General features: G+C 46.0%; 1 protein-coding gene and 1 pseudogene across 1 annotated transcript in view; both read left to right on the top strand.

The window, feature by feature from the left end:
- CDH1 (cadherin 1) overlaps nt 1-20,341 on the top strand; it is a 104,437-nt gene that overhangs the window by 74,268 nt on the left and 9,828 nt on the right. The window contains 11 exon segments of the mRNA XM_017850816.1: nt 3,864-3,979; nt 3,981-4,005; nt 4,131-4,286; nt 5,646-5,790; nt 7,091-7,266; nt 7,542-7,670; nt 8,732-8,914; nt 10,945-11,189; nt 13,519-13,664; nt 16,554-16,778; nt 17,949-18,176. Coding sequence (XP_017706305.1) covers nt 3,864-3,979; nt 3,981-4,005; nt 4,131-4,286; nt 5,646-5,790; nt 7,091-7,266; nt 7,542-7,670; nt 8,732-8,914; nt 10,945-11,189; nt 13,519-13,664; nt 16,554-16,778; nt 17,949-18,176 — 1,774 coding nt within the window.
- On the top strand, nt 16,785-17,940 carry LOC108514543 (ferritin light chain-like; annotated as a pseudogene).

Genomic DNA, 20,341 nt, shown 5'->3' with positions numbered 1-20,341 from the left:
TTTTTGGAGACGGTCTTACTCTGTCACTCAGTCTGGAGTGCAGTCTCGGGAGCACAGCTCACTGCAGCCTTGACCTCCCAGCCTCAGGCAATCCTCCTGCCTCAATCTTCCATGTAGCTGGGACCACAGGGTGCACCACCATGCCCAGCTAATTTTTAATTATTATTATTATTATTATTATTATTTTTTGTAGAGATAGGGTCTCACCTTAATGCGCAGGCTCACTAAATTTGTATAAGAATAGATCTTAGTCTCTAGTTCTTTCACCTTATTTGGGTGAGTTTTCTCAGTCTGGCATCCTTCTTTTCTTTTCTTTCTTTTCTTTTTCTTTTCTTCCCTTTCCCCTTCCCTTCCTTTTGTGTTTTTAGTAGAGACAGAGTTTTACCGTGTTGGCCAGGCTGGTCTTGAGCTCCAGACCTCAAGCAGTCCACCTGCCTTGGCCTCCCAAAGTGCTGGGATTACAGGCATGTGCCACCGTGCCCCACCTGGTATCCTATTTTTCTGAGGGATCAGTTTCGTGTGCAGTATTTTCAGGCATGACTCCCTTTCATTTCACGCATGAAAATGTTAGTGTTATGTTTTGCCAGCACAGTGTTCATCATTATTAATTCTCTGAAAATATTCCACAGTCCTAATGTCAGCAAGGCATGCGTGTTCCTTTCCTTTTCAATGTGATACTGGGTTTGCATTCATTCATGAGTGCCCATGTGCTCACCATGGCTGTGCAAGGTAGCTGGGTTTTGTTGATGTTGTTGTTTTGTTTGTTTTTGGGTTTTTTTGAGATGGAGTTTCACTCTTGTTGCCCAGGCTGGAGTGCAGTGGCTTATCTCGTTCACTGCAACCTCCACCTCCTGGATTTAAGCAATTCCCCTGCTTCAGCCTCCCGAGTAGCTGGGATTACAGGTGTGCACCACCACGCCCAGCTAATTTTTGTATTATTAGTAGAAACGGGTTTCACCATGTTGGCCAGGCTGGTCTCGAGCTCACCTCAGGTGATTCACCCACCTTGGCCTCCCAAAGGAAAAAGCCTGCTGGGATTACAGGCATGAGCCACTGCACCTAGTGAAGGTGGCTGTTTTAAGGCTTAGGATACAGTGGTTTTTCTGGAGTTGTTTTTTGTTTGTTTGTTTGTTTGCTGTTTTTTTTTGAGACAGAGTCTCGCTCTGTTTCCCAGGTCAGAGTGCAGTGACATGATCTCGGCTCACTTCAACTTCCGCCTCCCGGATTCAAGCAATTTTCTTGCCTCAGCCTCCTGAGTAGCTGGAATTACAGGCACATGCCACCATGCCTGGCTAATTTTTGTTTGTTTGTTTGTTTGTTTTTGAGACACAATCTCTGTTATCTAGGCTGGAGTGCAGTAGCACGATCTCAGCTCACTGCAACCTCTGCCTCCCGGGTTCGTATCTCAGTCTCCCAAGTAATTGGGACCTCATGTGTGCGCCACCATGCCTGACTAGTTTTTGTATTTTTAGTAGAGGTGCGGGGTTTTGCCATGTTGGCCAAGCTGATCCCAAACTCATGACCTCAAGTGATCTGCCCACCTTGGCCCCCCAACGTGCTGGGATTACAGGTGTGAACCACCACACCTGGCCCAGGATACAGTGTTGAGGGTCAGTTTTTTATTTTGTTCCTGTGCTGGGGTCAAATCTCAATAAAACCATAGCTCAGTGTTTTCCAACCAGTCCAGCCATCATCTGCATCATTACCTTTGTTGAGCACTTCCTGTGTTTCAGGCACTATTCACAGTGCTTTAAATGTGCAATACCAGCATCTCATTTCATCCTCCCAAGAATTCTATGAGATAGGTTCTAATACTATCCCCATTTCAGACATTAGGAAGCTGTAGTACAGAGAAGTTAAGTAATATCTGCCTGGGACAAGGAGGCACCATCGTGAGGATTCAAAGCCAGACAGCCTAGCTCCAGAGCCTACCCTTGGCTCAGGCTGGGCTGCCTCTCTAGGAGACAAACGCAGGATGTAGAGGGCAGAGAGTGTAGGTGTGTGCGCATGTGTGCACTTGTGGCCAGTGTGCAGCATTGAGGAAGGGCTCTGTGATGATACCTGGTTATATCTCACATGTATCTGGTGCATCTTTAATCTTTTTTTTTTTTCTTTTTTGAGATGGAGTCTCTCTCTGTCACCCAGGCTGGAGTGCAGTGGTGCCATCTCGGCTCACTACAAGCTCCGCCTCCCGGGTTCACACCATTCTCCTGCCTCAGCCTCCTGAGTAGCTGGGACCACAGGCGCCTGCCACCACGCCCAGCTAATTTTTTGTATTTTTAGTAGAGATGGGATTTCACCATGTTAGCCAGGATGGTCTCGATCTCCTGACCTCATGATCCACCCACCTTGGCCTCCCAAAGTGCTGGGATTACAGGCGTGAGCCACTGCGCCTGGCGCATCTTCAATCTTAAAGCCAGAAAATAGAGCTGAACTCAAACTTGGCAAGCAGTGATCAGTGACTGTGAGTTTTTATGTGGATGGTGAGAGATGGAATTTTCCCCTGGAAACTTTACTACAGTAATCACTTTAAAACACTTAAACAATTTGGCAAATATTTTCCTTCCATTTTCAACTCTCTTATTTCCCTGCATGTGCATAAAGTTATCTTTATTGCATATGAAAACTGTTCAATACAAGTCTCAAAGGGTGTTTTTGGCTCCCATCCCAACAGCTTCTGTTAGAACAAATGGAAACCATATAGATATAATGATACATTGAAATGAAGAGATTTGTATTGATCACAAAGTAGTTCTTAGTATCTGTTCTCAAAATCTACTTGTTTTGGCTGATAACTCCACTTTGGGGACCTATGTCCCCAAGAAAAACATGAAAGAGGCTGGGTGTGGTGACTCACACCTGTAATCCCTGCAAATTGGGAAGCCAGAGCAGGAGAATCACTTAAGCCCAGGAGTTCGAGACCAGCCTGGGCAAGATGGCAAGACCCTGCCTCTACAAAAATTAAACAAAATTTAAAAATTAGGTGCACATGGTGGTACATGCCTGTAGTTCCAGCTACTTGGTAGGCTGAGGTCAGAGTCTCACCTGAGCTCAGGAGTTTGAGGCTGCAGTGAGCTTTGATCACTTCACTGCACTCCAGCCTGGGTGACAGAGCAAGACCCTGTCTCTATTTAAAAAAAGAAAATAAAAGAAATTGAAAACCCAAATATTCAGTTGTTGAGTAAGCTCTGATATTAAATCATCACAGTATAATGTTGCTATTAAAAATCACATTATGGGCTGGGTGTGGTGGCTCATGCCTATAATCCCAGCATTTTGGGAGGCCAAGTTGCTTAAACTCACAAGTTCGAGACCAGCCTGGGTAACATGGCAAAACCCTATGTCTACTAAAAATACAAAAATTAGTCAGGCATGGTGGTGTGCACCTGTAGTCCCAGCTACTCAGGAAGCTGAGATGGGGGGGATGACTTGAGCCTGGGAGGCAGAGGTTGCAGTAAGACAAGGTCATGCTGCTATATCCCAGCCTCAGTGATAGAGCCAGATCTTGTCTCAAAAAAATAAAAATGAGATTATGTAGGCTTGAAACAGCTTGTAAATTATAATATCAAACCCTGAAACCAATACTTGTGTATGCATGATGATTATTGAAACTCTGGACACTAAGAAGGATAAAAAGAGAATGCGGTCTTTACGATGCAGCAAAGGGGCTCATTGTTTTTTGTTTTGGTTGGTCATTTTGGTGGATATATATAATTTGTCATTGATAAGAGAATGTATCATTAAATTCAAACTGTACACTGCCCACAGAAGGCTGGGGATGCTGTCTGGCTAGGTTGGACTATTAGACCTGTAGTATCCATCCTGAATTATCTCATCTTGTTCCTCATCTTCTTTCCTTTTAGGCCTCTGTTTCTGGAGTCCAAGCAGAATTGCTCACATTTCCCAACTCCTCTCCTGGACTCAGAAGACGGAAGAGAGACTGGGTTATTCCTCCTATCAGCTGTCCAGAAAATGAAAAGGCCCATTTCCTAAAACCTGGTTCAGGTAGAGAAAGAAGTTGTCTATTTCTCTGGGAGGGATTTGGCAGAGAAGTACCAAGGAGAGAAAGGGAAAAGACCGAATGTTGGGATCCTTCTTTACTAATACTTTTTCTTTCATTTTGTTTTCAGATCAAATCCAACAAAGATAAAGAAGGCAAGGTTTTCTATAGCATCACTGGCCAAGGAGCTGACACACCGCCTGTTGGTGTCTTTATTATTGAAAGAGAAACAGGATGGCTGAAAGTGACAGAGCCTCTGGATAGAGAAAACATTGCCACATACACTGTAAGTATCTCTTAGAAGCTTGTTGACACTGGGGTAACATCCATCCAGGAATTTTTGGTCAACCCATGCTGGATCTCCAGATCAGAGGCTCTGAACACATGAGGAGCTTAACTTGACAGCTCTTGACCTGTTGCTAAGGAGAAATGATGGGAGAATGTGGGACAGTTTGGGGTTGTTAATTTTTCTCCTTGTCAGGAAGAAAGGAAGGAGAATCCCCATGCATCCTCATACAACCAGGGCAAATTTAGACCCAAGATGTCAACCTGTTCTTGGGGCTGGAAGTCCCTGACCTAAAGGAACAGGACAGTGATGATAAAAGGGAGCAAAACCCATTTCTTGGGCTTGGCAGCAGCAAGAGCTTGGGAAAACCAAGAAGTTTTTTTTTTTTTTTGAGATAGAGTTTTGCTCTGTCACCCAGGCTAGAACGTAATAACGTGATCTCAGCTTACCACAACCTCCACTTCCTGGGCTCAAGTGATTCTCCTGCTTCAGCCTCCTGAGTAACTGGATTATAGGCAATTGCCATCACGCCCAGCTGATTTTTTGTGTTTTTAGTAGAGATGGGGTTTTACCATGTTGGCCAGAGTGGACTCAAACTCCTGAACTCAGGTGATTCACCCTACTTGGCCTCCCAAAGTGCTGGAATTACAGGAGTGAGCCACTGTGCCCGGCCTCCAAGAGGTCATTTTTTTTGTTTTGGTTTTTTTTTTTTTTTTTTTTTGAGACAGGGTCTACCTATGTCACTCAGGCTGGAGTGCAGTAGTACAATCATAGCTCACTGCATCCTGGACTTTCCGGGCCCAAGCGATACTCCCACCTCATCTTCCTGAGTAGCTGAGACTAAAGGCGCAGGCCACCACACCCAGCTAATTTTTGTATTTTTTGTGGAAACAAGATCTTGCTATGTTGCCCAGGCTTGAGCTCAAGCAATCTGCCCACCTCAGCCTCCCAAAGTGCTGAGATTACATGAGCCACTGTGGCTGGCCAGGAAGTCATATATTAATGCCAAATTCAGAAATATCTGGGGGAAATGCTAGACCAGAAGGACCAGAGCAAGTTTCACCCTGCATGGAATAAGAGTTCTTCAGGAACCCCACCTTTATCTCTAGGCCTGAAGCCCTGGTCCTCACGTGGGAAATGGGAGGTTTGAGCCAGTGGGGGTGTTACACCCCATGGGTCTTACCTTGTTATGATCTCATTGAAGCAGCAGCAGCACATGTGTGAGAAAAGTCACCCACTGGGGTCTCAGAGAGTGGGAAGGTGTGGCAGCCCAGGGAGTACACTCTGCTTTGACCGGGCTCCTTCTGCCACATTTTCTTCCTCATCAGAGCTCAATTCACCCTCACTTGGTTCTTTCAGCTCTTCTCTCATGCTGTGTCATCCAACGGGAATGCAGTTGAGGACCCAATGGAGATTTTGATCACGGTGACTGATCAGAATGACAACAAGCCCGTGTTCACCCAGGAGGTCTTTAAGGGGTCTGTCATGGAAGGTGCTCTTCCAGGTATATCCACTAATGAGAATCTGAATATCCAGAAAGACTCTTAGGTTCTTTGGACCCCAAAGTGTTGTCCAACCCCAAAGGTTGTGTAACTAAAGCTGACCCTTCCTGTGGACAGAACTTCGTGGGAAGCCATTGTTGTGTTATATGCATGTGTATAACAGTCTACCTATGGAAACATATAAAACAGGGAGAGTTTAAGAACAATCTTCCCTTTTTTCTTGTTAAATTTTTCTTTTAGGCTGGGCGTGGTGGCTCACGCCTATAATCCCAGCACTTTGGGAGGCCAAGGCGGGTGGATCACCTCTGGTCAGGAGTTTGAGATCAGCCTGACCAACATGGTGAAACCTCACCGGTATTAAAAATACGAAAAAATTAGCCAGGTGTGGTGGCGTGTGCCTGCAATCCCAGCTACTTGGGAGGCTGAGGCAGGAGAATTGCTTGAACCTGGTAGGCGGAGGTTGCAGTGAGCTAAGATTGCGCCACTGCACTCCAGCCAGGGTGACATAGGGTCTCACTTTGTTGTCCAGGCTACTTTCAAACTCCTGGCCTCAAGCAATCCTCCAACCTCAGCCCCACAAGCTGCTAAGATTATAGGCATGAGCTACTATACCTGGCTAAGAACAACCTTCCTAATTAAGGAACAGATCTTTGCCAGTACCTCAAAGCCCTAGACAATCTCCCTTGATCACATTCTTTTCTCTCTTCCATAAAGATAACCATACCCTAGGCTGGGCATGGTGGTTCATGCCTGGAATCCCAGCACTTTAGGAGGCCGAGGAGGCAGGCAGATCACCTGAGGTCTGGAGTTCAAGACCAGCCTGACCAACATGGAGAAACCCTGTCTTTACTAAAAATACAAAGTTAGCTGGGCGTGGTGGCGCATGCCTATAATTCCAGATACTTGGGAGGCTGAGGCAGAAGAATCGCTTGAACCTGGGAGGCAGAGGTTGCAGTGAGCCGAGTTTGCACCGTTGTACTCCAGCCTGGACAACGGGAGCAAAACTCCGTCTCAAAAAAAAAAAAAATGATAACCGCACCCTGACTTTTGTGGTAATCATTCCCTTTCTTTTCTTTATTACCATTTGTGTATTTATACCTGAATAATAAGTTGATAGTTTGAGCTTTCTTTCTCCCCTAGCACTTTGGTAAGAATTCTAGGAATTAGATAATAGGGGAACTCTGACATGGTACCACCCCCATGTCCCCTCCTTTATACCTCAGGGCAGAATTGGATTAAGCAGTACTGACCCCGTCCCAAAGGGCAGCTTGTCTAAACCTTCCTCTCCTTGAACTCTTCCAGGGACCTCCGTAATGGAGGTCACAGCCACAGACGCGGACGACGATGTGAACACCTACAATGCCGCCATCGCTTACACCATCCTCAGCCAAGATCCTGAGCTGCCTGACAAAAATATGTTCACCATTAACAAGAACACAGGAGTCATCAGTGTGGTCACCACTGGGCTGGACCGAGAGGTCAGGTGTCAGGAGGATCCAGAGGGTGTGGAGGACAAATGTGTATTAGCTCAATCCTGTGGACAAAGCAAAATCCTGCTAGGCCACTTGTCAGTTAATACAGTGTTGGTCTGAGCTTTGCATCTAAGCTTCTGCCCAGAGGTTCTGTGCCTAGAAGACAGGCTGACTGGCATGAAGCAGATGGTTAAATATTCTGGTTCCATGTGTTGGGCTGGGCTAGGCCAGAGGTCGCTGGTAGTCCTGGTCCTAACTTGGTTTCATTGATCTCTCTGCAGAGTTTCCCTATGTATACCCTGGTGGTTCAAGCTGCTGACCTTCAAGGTGAGGGGTTAAGCACAACAGCAACAGCTGTGATCACAGTCACTGACACCAATGATAACCCTCCGATCTTCAATCCCACCACGGTAATTCTACAACTCCTCAGAGGGTTTCCAAAGAAAGGTCTTTTGTTGTTCGTGAACTAAGTTTCACTACTGCTCATGGGCGAAGTCTTTGAAAACTCTCTCCAGACTAGTGAATGTTAACTTTAAACTTAAAAGCAAGCATCTTGAGATGGCAGTTGTCTTTTAGCATGTTTTTTCCACCCTTGGCCTGGGGCCAATTGGCTCAAGATTGTGAAGTTGCGAAAAGCACCTACTGATTTCATATCTGCATATGGTACATTTTTGTAGCAAATATTACCGGGTTTCATTTCTTCATTGAACACATATTTTCTAAGTTTATATTAGGCACTGTGTTAGACAGTGGAGCTACCATCACACACAAAGCAGACAAAGATTCTATTCTCATGGTGTTTCTAGTATAGCTAGGAAGACATCTTATGAGAATTATTGAACACCAAGGATATTACATGCATTCAAGAAGAAGGTGTTGAGAACCAAGTAGGGGAAGTTTAAATCATCCTGTATGATGGCCAGGCATGGTGGCTCACACCTGTAATCCCAACAAGTTGGGAGGCCAAGGCTGGTGGATCCCTTAAGGACGGAGTTTGAGACCAGCCCGGCCAACGTGGTGAAACCCCGTCTCAACTAAAAATACAAAAATTAGCCGGGCATGTTGGTGCGTGCTTGTAATCCCAGCTATTTGGGAGGCTGAGGCACGAGAATTGCTCGAACCCAGGAGGTGGAGGCTGCAGTGAGCTGAGATTGCACCGTTGCAACCCAATGTGCCCATTGCCTGGTCTCTGCTCGTCACATCTGCTCCTCGAAGCTTGCTTTCAGTTAGCCAGGTGTGGTGGCGCATGCCTGTGGTCCTAGCTACTCTAGAGACTGAGGTGGGAGGATTGCTTGAGCTCAGGAGGTTGAGGCTACAGTGAGCCATGATCGCTCCAATACACTCCAGCCTGATGACAGTGAGATCCTGTCTCAAAGAAACAACAAAAAAAGAGGATTCCTTTAGGCCCCTGAGACTGGGCTCTGCTAGCAATCTTGGTACTTTGTAAATGACCCATCTCTTTGCTCTGCAGTACAAGGGTCAGGTGCCTGAGAACGAGGCTAACGTCGTAATCACCACACTGAAAGTGACTGATGCTGACGCCCCCAATAGCCCAGCGTGGGAGGCTGTATACACTATATTGAATGATAATGACGGACAATTTGTTGTCACCACAAATCCAGTGACCAACGATGGCATTTTGAAAACAGCAAAGGTTTGTATGGTACCTGGCAAGATGCAGAAACTGGCATCCTCGAAGCTGTTCGTGCCCTTGTCCCCTGGTATCTTCTTAGAAGTAGATTCGCTTTGGCAGGGGGACAGAATGACTTTCCCAGATTCTAGTGGACTATGTGGGGTTTGCAGTGGCTCTTCCTGCTCATGTAAGAAATCAAGAAACTGGGGTGGGTGTGGTGGATCACGCCTGTAATCCCAGCACTGTAGGACGCTGAGGCAGGCGGATCACAAGGTCAAGAGTTTGAGTCTTTGCTAATAATACAGAAATTAGCCAGGCATGGTGGCACATGTCTGTAATCTCAGCTACTTGGGAGGCTGAGGCAGAAGAATTGCTTGAACCTGGGAGATGGAGGTTGCAGTGAGCCAAGGTCGCACCATTGCACTCCAGCTCTGGGCAGCAGAGCAAGATTCCGTCCCAGGGGGAACAAAAAGAGGCCAGGCATGGGGGCTTATGCCTGTAATCCTAGCACTTTGGGAGGCCAACGCAGGCAGATCACAAGGCCAAGAGATCGAGATCATCCTGACCAGCATGATGAAACCTCATCTCTACTAAAAATACGAAAATTAGCTGGGCGTGGTGGCACGCTCCCACTACTAGTGCGGTCCCAGGTACTAGGGAGGCTAAGGCAGGACAATCGCTTGAACCTGGGAGACAGAAGTTGCAGTGAGCCATGATCGTGCCACTGCACTCTAGCCTGGCAACAGAGTGAGACTTCGTCTCAAAAAAAAGAAATCAAGAAGCTAAGGCTTTTTGATGGCTCATGGTGGCTCGTGCCTGTAATCCCAGCACTTTGGGAGGCCGAGGGGGACAGATCACCTGAGGTCAAGAGTTTGGGACTAGCCTGGCCAACATGGTGAAACCCTGTCTCTACCAAAAATTACAAAAATTAACCGGATGTGGTGGTGCACACTTGTAATCCCGGCTGCTTGGGAGGCTGAAGCAGGAGAATTACTTGAGCCTGGAAGACAGAGGTTGCAGTGAGCCAAGATCACGCCACTGCACTCTAGCCTGGGCAACAGAGTGAGACTCTGTCTGGGAAAAAAAAAAAGAAAGAAGAAATCAAGAAGCTCTTACACAGGATCCTGAAATTGAAAAAGGCTCTTTCCCAGAAACATTCTCCTTCCCTTAGCTCTTTCCATTTTGCAATGAGAGGGAAAATGATTTACTGGTCTCTGCTCTTGTGCTGGTTTATTTTAGAAGTGGGGCAGATATCATTGTTTTTGAAAAATGTCCTAGAAACTTGAAAACTAGCCAAGGACAGTAGTGCATGGCGGTGGGTCCAACTACTTGGGAGGCTGAGGTGGGAGGATCACTTGAGCCCAGGGGGTTGACACTGCACTGAGCTATGATCATGCCACTGTACTCCAACCTGGGCAATATAACGAGACTCCATCTCTTTAAAAACAAACAAACAAACAAACAACAACAACAAAAAAAACGGTGGCCAGGCGCAGTTGCTCACTCCTGTAATCCCAACACTTTGGGAGGCCAAGGCGGGTTGATCACCTGAGGTCAGGAGTTCAAGACCAGCCTGGCCAACATAATGAAACATCATCTCTACTAAAAATACAAAAAATTAGCCGGGTGTGGTGGCAGGCTCCTGTAATCCCAGCTACTGGGGAGGCTGAGGCAGGAGAATTGCTTGAAGCTGGGAGGCAGAGGTTGCAGTGAGACATTGCACTCCAGCCTGGGTGACAAGAGCAAAAATTCTGTCTCAGAAACAAAATAAGGAAAGAAACTTGAAAACTAAGAATTTGAGTGATTTGCTTGTTGAAGTGACTGGATCCCTAGAATAGCCCCAGAGCTTTGACTTCCTCTTGAGTAGGTGAGCAGATCTGAGAAGCCCTGGTAAGTAATTGTGGTCTGCCATTGAAAGTCATGGCAGAAACCACAGTTACTTTTGCACCAACCTACTGTATTACCAAAAGCAACAGTTAAGGATTTAATTTCATTTTTACTAACACAAAATATTTTGTTTTGTTTTTAACTTCATTGTTTCTGCTCTCTAGGGCTTGGATTTTGAGGCCAAGCAGCAGTACATTCTACACGTGGCAGTGACGAACGTGGCGCCCTTTGAGGTCTCCCTCACCACCTCCACAGCCACTGTCACCGTGGATGTGCTGGATGTGAACGAAGCCCCCATCTTTGTGCCTCCTGAAAAGAGAGTGGAAGTGTCTGAGGACTTTGGCGTGGGCCAGGAAATCACATCCTACACCGCCCGGGAGCCAGACACATTTATGGAACAGAAAATAACGTAAGTGTGAGGATTTTTCAACTGACTTACAGCAGCTGGGTATTTTATATCATTTTATATATAAATCAATAATATATAGTTCATGGCATTTTGTCATTTGTCTGTACAAGACCATTCTCTTAATTTATTTTTTATTCCCTTTATCTGTACTCCTTTCACCTGTTCCCTTCCCTCTACAGACAGCCTTTCTTGATCTGATGTGCTGCCTCTCTTTGAGCTCTTCTAGTATGGTAGAAATGTGATTTTACTTTGCATACATAATATTGTGTTTTTTTGTGTTTGGAGTCTCACTTTGTTGCCCAGGCTAGTATACAGTGGTGATCTCTGCCTACTGCCGCCTCTGTCTCCTGGGTTCAAGCAGTTTTCATGCCTCAGTCTCCCACGTAGCCAGGATTATAGGTGCCCACCACCACGCCCGGCTAATTTTTGTATTTTTAGTAGAGATGAGGCTTCACCACATTGGCCAGGCTGGTCTCGAACTCCTGACCTCAAGTGATCTGCCCGCCTCCCAAAGTGCTGGGATTACAGGCGTGAGCCACCGCGCCCAGCCCATAGTATTGTGTTATAAGTAGCTTACTATTAGTATTTCTCCTTTCAAACTTGAAGGTACCTCTATAATGTAAATCACACAGATGCTGAAAACCCACATACCAACCAACCAACTACAACACTTGCTTTAAAATACTCTCATTTTGGGCTGGGTGCAGCGGCTTATGCCTGTAATCCCAAAACTTTGGGAGGTCTAGCAAGTGGGTCATGTTGAGGCCAGGTGTTCAAGACCAGCCTGGCCAACATGGTGAAACCCCTGCCTCTACTAAAAACACAAGAAATTAGCCAGGCATGGTGGTGCACACCTGTAATCCCAGCTACTTGGGAGGCTGAGGCACGAGAATCACTTGAACTCAAAAGGTTGAGGTTGCAGTGAGCTGAGATCGAGCCACTGCACTCCAACCTGTGTGACAGAGTGAGACTCCATCTCAAAAAAAAAATAATAATAATAAAAACTCTCATTTTCTATATGCAGCCAGTGGACTCCTTTTAATCTAGAGATATTTCTACATGCTCCAAACTGTAAGGCCTGGCAAGATGGGTTTTAATTGAAGTTTAAAAGAGTGGTGAAAAGTCAAAGACAATAATGTAGGATTTGGTTCTGTGATGAAACCCTGGATTGTACAGTTTCCAGGCTGGGCTGAAAGCTTGCAGTAGTGAAATAGATAGTTCAGAGCATCTCCTGGGACAGATTCAGGGCCCAGGTCTCTGGTGTCTGTTTGCAGAGGCCCTTACACCTGGAACAATGACCACTTGATGTAATTCATTGCTTTGCACTTCCAAAGAAGTGAGGCCAAGCCCACAGGTTCTCAGAGCCCTTTCCTCCTTTGATTTCTTAGTTTCCCTTTCAGAGCCTTTCCATGACCCTAGTAAATAACTGAGCAATAGATCTCTGTTAGCCTCCCTGTACCTCCCATTAAATGCCAATAGTACAGCCCACCCACAAGTCAACAAGGCAACCTGCATCTCCAGATGTTCATGACAGGTGAAGAGATGACATGTTGCTACCATTTAGGAACTACTCTACTGTTTTGGGGGAGCTGGTCTGGAGGAGTCTGCTTTTAAAAATAAATAAGGATTATAGTAATCATTGCTTCAGCAAGAATCATCCATAGATGCCAAATCCATTAGGTGAAAGTTAGTTGCTGAACAAGATATTCTTAAATTATCTACCTGCAGATTATAGGTTAATCATGCAGTGAAAAAAGGCACCTTTGCTGTGAAGAAATCTGGTGGCCTTTCCCTTATCCAAGTGATCAAAGTTATCAGTAGAAGCACAGACAGACATCATGTGCCTCCCAGTGTCCTGCACTAGGGAGGCCACAGCATCACCTCTGTCGTGTTCTTGTCACTACCACCGACCCCTGAAATGGATTACCTGAATCTAAATTTTGTGGAGTAATCGGGCAAACCCAAACTAAGGACATTCTAGAAAACAACTGGCCAGCACATTTAAAAAATGTCAGTGACAGAAAAGAAAGCCCTAAGGAAGAGCCATGCCAACCAAAGGCCATATTGGATCCTGAATCCAGAAGGGTGCAAGGTTGCTATAAAGGACGTTTTTGGAAAATCTGACAATTTGAATATGCACCATATATTCTACAATAGTATTCTATCAAAGTGCTGGGATTACAGGTATGAGCCACCGCGCCCAATCTATTGTTGGTTTTCAAAATAAAACACTGGAAGTAACCATATAACTGAAGAAGACCTTGAGTCATTTTCAACTACATGTTGTTTGCTGGTCCCATTCTAAAAGCCCAAGCTTGTGCCTGTTCAGGTATCGGATTTGGAGAGACACTGCCAACTGGCTGGAGATTAATCCGGACACTGGTGCCATTTCCACTCGGGCTGAGCTGGACAGGGAGGATTCTGAGCACGTGAAGAACAGCACGTACACAGCCCTCATCATAGCTACAGACAATGGTAAGGGGGCCTCATCTGGGCCTTTGCTGCCTCACGCTCCTGGCTATTTGGCTTTCTTGCCCCTCCCTTCTTTTGGAGGCAAGAGTTCATTCTTTTTCCTTTATCCTTTTTGTTTGTTGGATTGATTTGTATAAATGTATGGAGTACAAGGGTAATTTTGTTACATGCATAGATGTATAGTGGTAAAGTCAGGACTTTTAGTGTATCCATCACCCAAATAACATGCGTTGTACCCATTAAGTAATTGCTCATCATCTACCCCCTCCCACCCCTCGGACCCTTCCCAGCTGCCATTGTTTATCATTCCACAATCTACATCCATGTGTACACATTTTCGAACTCCCACTTCTAAGTGAGAACATGCAGTATTTCTCCTTACATGTCTGATTTGTTTCACTTGAGACAATGGCCTCCAGTTTCATCCATGTTGCTGCAAAAGATTTATCTTTTATTCTTAAAGGCATTCTTATTATCAAAAATTCAAGTGGGCTGGGCACGGTGACTCACACCTGTAATCCCAGCACTTTGAGAGGCTGAGGTGGGAGGATCACTTGAGCCCAGGAGTTCGAGACCAGCTTGGGCAACATGGCAATACCCTTTCTCTACAAACAGTACATAAATTAGCTGGGCATGTTGGTGAGTACCTGTAGTCCCAGCTACTCAGAAGGCTGAGGTGGTAGGATTGCTTGAGTCTGAGAGGTGGAGGCTGCAATGAGCCAGGATTGCGCCACTGCTCTCCATCCTGGGCAACAGAGCAAGACCCTGTCTCCAAAAAAAAAAAAAAATTTTTTTCAAGTAATTTTGGTCAGACAGAACTTCCTTTTCACTACACACGCACTCTTTATTCCTTCCCTAAGGGAACCCGACAATGATGGTTTACGATCCAATTCCAAAGCTTAATATTCGTGTGACCTTGGATTTACTGTTTACTTTTTTTTTTTTTTTTTTGAGACAGAGTCTCGCTCTGTCACCCAGGCTGGAGAGCAGTGGCACAATCCTGGATCACTACAACCTCTGCCTCCCAGGTTCAAGCAATTCTCCTGCCTCAGTCTCCCAAATAGCTGGGATTACAGGTGTGCGCCACCATGCCGAGCTAATTTTTTGTATTTTTAGTAGAGACGGGGTTTCACCATATTGGCCTGGTTGGTCTTGAACTCCTGACCTTGTGATCTGCCCGCCTAAGCCTCCCAAAATGCTGGGATCACAGGCATGAGCCACCGCGCCTGGCCTGCTGTTTAGTTTTTATGTCCCTCAATTCCTTTACCTGAAAAATGATAATACTCATGTGGGTGAAATTAGTTAGGTGTTAAATCAGTTAGGTGTGGGTCCTTCCAGACTCTTTCTGTGTATTTAAATACATTTATAGGCTGGGTGCTAGGCTCACACCTGTAATCCCAGCACTTTGGGGGTCTGAATTGGGAGATGGCTTGAGGCCAAGAGTTCAAGACCAGCCTGGGCAGCATGCTGCCCATAATCTCAAAATGCTGGGATTGCAGGCATGAGTTACCATGCCTGGCCTCCTTCAGTTAATTTTAAATGACACGTGTTCATTGTTTAAAAAGAAAATTTACGGCCGGGCGCGGTGGCTCAAGCCTGTAATCCCAGCACTTTGGGAGGCCGAGACGGGCGGATCACGAGGTCAGGAGATCGAGACCATCCTGGCTAACACGGTGAAACCCCGTCCCTACTAAAAAATACAAAAAAAACTAGCCGGGCGAGGTGGCGGGCGCCTGTAGTCCCAGCTACTCGGGAGGCTGAGGCAGGAGAATGGCGTAAACCCGGGAGGCGGAGCTTGCAGTGAGCTGAGATCCGGCCACTGCACTCCAGCCTGGACGACAGAGCGAGACTCCGTCTCAAAAAAAAAAAAAAAAAAGAAAATTTACATGAGAAAAAAAAATTTTTTAAATTTATAGTCATGCCATCTAGACATATCTATTTATCGGTTTGAGACGGATTCCTCTGTTGTTTTGTATCCCTATTGTATACTCATATTGAAGATAGTTCCCTGGGTACCAATTTTTTCTACTACAATATGCTTGGTGTTGTGTCAAGATGTAAAAGAAACGTGAACAGAAGTGTGGATGGGCTGGGCACGGTGGCTCACGCCTATAATCTCAACACTTTGGGAGGCTAAGGTGGGAGGATCACTTGAGCCCAAGAGTTCAAGACCACCCTGGGCAACATAGTAAGAGCCCCTCTCTATAAAAAAAATTTAAAAACTAGCCAAGCATGGTGGCATGCGCCTGTAGTCCCAGCTACTAGGGAGGCAGAGGTGGGAGATGAAGCCCAGGAGGTAGAGGCTGCAGTGAACTGTGTTCATGCCACTGCATTCTGGCCTGGGTGACAGAGTGAGACCCTGCCTCAAAAAAAAAAAAAAAGTATATGAACTCCCCAATCTATTTTGAAAACCAATTTGCAGAGACTTAAAAAGACCCAGCTCATCCCCTTTGATTTTAAGCTTCTAGTCAGGCTTAAAATAAGTAAAATAAAAAGACTCAATGCTTTGATAATGACCTTAAATGGCATGAAAATGCAGAAAAAGGAGAACTAGGGAAACAGTAGGCAGGCAATAGGACTTCTTGGAGTAGTTAAAATTCAATGAATGAATAACGATACGTGAAGAAGGAGGAGCGTGTCGTTGGTATGAGGAATAACTTGAATAATTGTTATCAAGGTGGGAATAAGCGTGTCTGTATAAAACAGTCAGAGACCTGCCCACCTGGGAGTGGAGGTCCTTTGGGATTGGTGGGACAGGAGGTTCTGGGGGTGGAGTGGGGCTGGTGGGGACCACTGAAGAGCCAGGACAAGAACTGGACTTGGTCTGGTGGAAGGCAGTGGGAATTCATTAGTGTTGCCAAGCTGCTACATTTCCTCTGTATTTTCTCTTAGGTTCTCCAGTTGCTACTGGAACAGGGACTCTTTTGCTGATCCTGTCTGATGTGAATGACAACGCCCCCATACCAGAACCTCGAAATATATTCTTGTGCGAGAGGAATCCAAAGCCTCAGGTCATAAACATCATTGATGCAGACCTTCCTCCCAATACATCTCCCTTCACAGCAGAACTAACGCACGGGGCGAGTGCCAACTGGACCATTGAGTACAACGACCCAAGTGGGTACCTGAGTTTTATTTTGGCATATTTGCTCCAATGGCCATGCTTCCCTTCCCCCAGATCCCCACCTCTCAATTTCCCTTCTCAACTTCCAGATGTCACCCCTTCCATTGGTACTTGCTTCCTTATCCCTTCTGTCTTTGAGGCCTTGCTCCAGAGGTCTTTTTCCTTTCCTGGTATCTAACATTGTAGCATGCTACCCAGTAATCTAAAACCCAAGCAGGGCTCCCTCTCCCAGCCTCTAGCCACCCTCCACTCCCCTCTCCACTTGCAACCTCTGGGACCATCTTTTCTGCCACCTCCTGCTCCTGGGACCAAGCAACACTGCTTTTGTGTTTAGCTCCTTCTTGCCAGCCAATCATGAGCTCCCAGATTTGTCAGAACTATTCTACCGAAGTGGAGGCAGCTGTCAACTGCCTGGTCAATTTGCACCTGTGGGCTTCCTACACCTACCTGTCTCTGGGCTTCTATTTCCACCGCGATGATGTGGATCTGGAAGGCGTGTGCCAGTTCTTCCACTAATTGGCCAAGGAGAAGCACAAGGGCGCTGAGTGTCCCTTGCAAATGCAAAACCAGTGTGGTAGCCGCACTGTCTTCCAGGACATCCAGAAGCCATGTTAAGATGAATGGGGGTAAAACCCTGGGCGCGACGGAAGTCGCTCTGACCCTGGAGAAGAACCTGAACCGGGCACTTTTGGATCTTCATGCTTTGGGTTCCGCCTGCACAGACCACCATCTCTGTGACTTCCTGGAGAGCCACTTCCTAGATGAAGAAGTGAAACTCATCAAGAAGATAGGTGACCACCTGACCAACCTCCACAGGCTGGCCAGCCTCCAGGCCGGGCTGGGCGAAAATGTTCACTCTTAGGCACAATCAGGAGCCTACTGAACCCAGTGACATCTGAAGAGCCCCCCTCTGCCTGAGCCTCTCCCTCCAGCTACTAGGCAGCTTTTTTAAAGCAACCCTAGAACCCTCTCCCAAGCCTTAGACCAAATGGAAATAAAGCTTTTTACAGAAAAAAAAAAAGTACATACCTAGCTAAAACCCAAGCAGCTCTGCTCTCTTCACTCAAGGCACTCAAGTGCCTTTAGTTCACTAACAATTTTATTCTGGAATGAGCTTTTTTTTCTCCCCTGATCTCATCATTTCTTTTTATTGCTTTCTCCAGCCCAAGAATCTATCATTTTGAAGCCAAAGATAGCCTTAGAGGTGGGTGACTACAAAATCAATCTCAAGCTCATGGATAACCAGAATAAAGACCAAGTGACCACCTTAGAGGTCAGCGTGTGTGACTGTGAAGGGGCCACCGGCGTCTGTAAGAAGGCACCACTTGTTGAAGCAGGATTGCAAATTCCTGCCATTCTGGGGATTCTTGGAGGAATTCTTGCTTTGCTAAGTAAGTTCAGCTGGCAAGTGACTCAGCCTTTGACTTAAAAAAATGGAGGAGGTTTATTTCCTGGAAGTTATTTTTGTTCTTGTATTAATAAGGATACAGGTTAGCTGATATAGGAAAGAGACTCCCAAGTTATGCTAGACTCCCTAAAATAGAAGTTTGTCTCTTACTGAACATTTCAGAGGTAAATGGTCTAAGATGGGAAGGCTATGAAGTCAACAGGGGACCCAGGTTTCTTCTGTTTCTTTTCATCCTTCAAGTCAGTGCATCCCAGGCTTGAGTGCATACAAATCATCTGGGCCTCTGGTAAACTGGGAAATCTGATCCAGGAGGTCTGGCATAGGGCCACAGATTCTGCATTTCTTTTTTTTTTTTTTTGAGACGGAGTTTCGCTCTTGTTGCTGAGGCTGGAGTGCAATGGCGCTATCTCTCAGCTCACCGCAACCACCGCCTAACGGGTTCAAGCAATTCTCCCACCTCAGCCTCCTGAGTAGCTGGGACCATGGGCATGTGCCACCACGCCCAGCTAATTTTGTGTTTTTAGTAGAGATGGGGTTTCTCCATGTTGGTTAGGCTGGTCTCGGACTCCCGACTTTGGGTGATCCATCCGCCTCAACCTCACAAAGTGCTGGGATTACAGGCTTGAGCCACCACACCCAGCCAGATTCTACATTTCTAACCAGCTCCCAGGGGATACTGATGTTGCATTTCCTTAGACCACAAGCAGAGTAGCAAGACCTTGGGGGCTGCCCTCATCAGCGTGTTCTTAGCTAGCCAGCTCAGCACCACCACCTCTACATTCCATCCTAGATAGGGGAAGGGGATAAGAGAGGAAGTGGAGGCCAAATGACTGGAAGTTGCATATATCACCTCCACTTATATACCACTGGCCCAAACACAGCCACACCTAGCTGCAAGGGAGCCTGGAAGTTTCTACTTGCAATTGAAAATTGGCATGCAGTAGGGGTGGAGTGCAGGATGAGCAGTGAGTGTCAGTGACTAAAAGGATAAAGGAGAAAAAGAATGCTGAGGAAAACTGGCAGTTTCTGCCATAGTCCTTAAGCCTGTTTCCATTGGAGCCCACTTGGAGTGAGCCCTAGGGGTGACACAGGTGTTGTTACGGTCAAGGTAAATACTTTTGTCATTCACATGCAGAGAGAAAATACTGAATCTATTAAAGGAATACATTAGCTATGAAAACAGATTATGTACATCAAAAGACAAAGTATCCATATGGAGTGCACTACATCAGAACTCTGAACTCTGGTAGGGCTTTAAACATGTGAATGATAGAAGAGCAAGCAAATGATTCTCAAAGCAAATGAGAGCAAGTCAATTAGAAACCTTTGACCAGGTATGGTGGCTCATACTTTGGGAGACCAAGGTGGGAGGATTGCTTGAAGCCAGGAGTTTGATACCAGCCTGGGCAACAAAGCAAGACCCTGTCTCTACAAAATGAAAAACATATTTTTTTAAAGAAATGTTTAAAGATCATAAATAATTAGTGACCGCAAGGGGTGGTCCAGTTCATGAATGCATTTGTAGTCAGTGTAGTCAGAAAAAGCTGTTAATTGAGTCTCAAGGACAGTTTTGTGGAAGGTTAGGCCACAGGGGCTGGTAGAATTCCAACAGGTGATGGGTATTCAGGAAGGTTTCCCTCCTAGCGAAGTACAGCAGAGACTTGAGACTCCTAGGAGGGCAGAGACCTAGGCCAAGCTGGTGGGAATAGAAAAAAGATTTTTGGAGGGAGCAGTGGGACCGAATCTAGGGCTTTCCATTTAGATTGAGCATGGGTGCCATTGATCCTGCTGCTGCTGCCTCAGTGGACTCCAGGAGAGGGTGCTTTTCAATCTTCCGGAAATGTTTGCTGGGCATCCCATTTGCTTCTGCCCCCTCCTGGTGTTCTCCCAAAGTTGAAGAGAAGGATAGTGCTGTTGAGAATTGAGCAAGCCTTCTGGACTTTCATCCTGCCAGGCTTTACATGGCTTTACTGTGCCATGAGATTAGATTAATTCATCACTGTCTTGGGCAGGGTAACACAAGCCCTACCTGCTCACTTCCTAGTCAAATTACATTTGAGTGGCCTGGTCTCCTTTTGGGATAGTGGTTACTAACTAGTACATTCATTTTAAGGGGAATCTTTCTTTCTTTTTTTTTTTTTTTTTTTT

Source organism: Rhinopithecus bieti, unplaced genomic scaffold (genome assembly GCF_001698545.2).
Source record: "Rhinopithecus bieti isolate Rb0 unplaced genomic scaffold, ASM169854v2 scaffold_32081, whole genome shotgun sequence".
In the NCBI taxonomy this organism is placed as follows: domain Eukaryota; kingdom Metazoa; phylum Chordata; class Mammalia; order Primates; family Cercopithecidae; genus Rhinopithecus; species Rhinopithecus bieti.
Note: the sequence above shows the minus strand (reverse complement) of the source record. Positions and strands in the feature narration are given on the sequence as shown.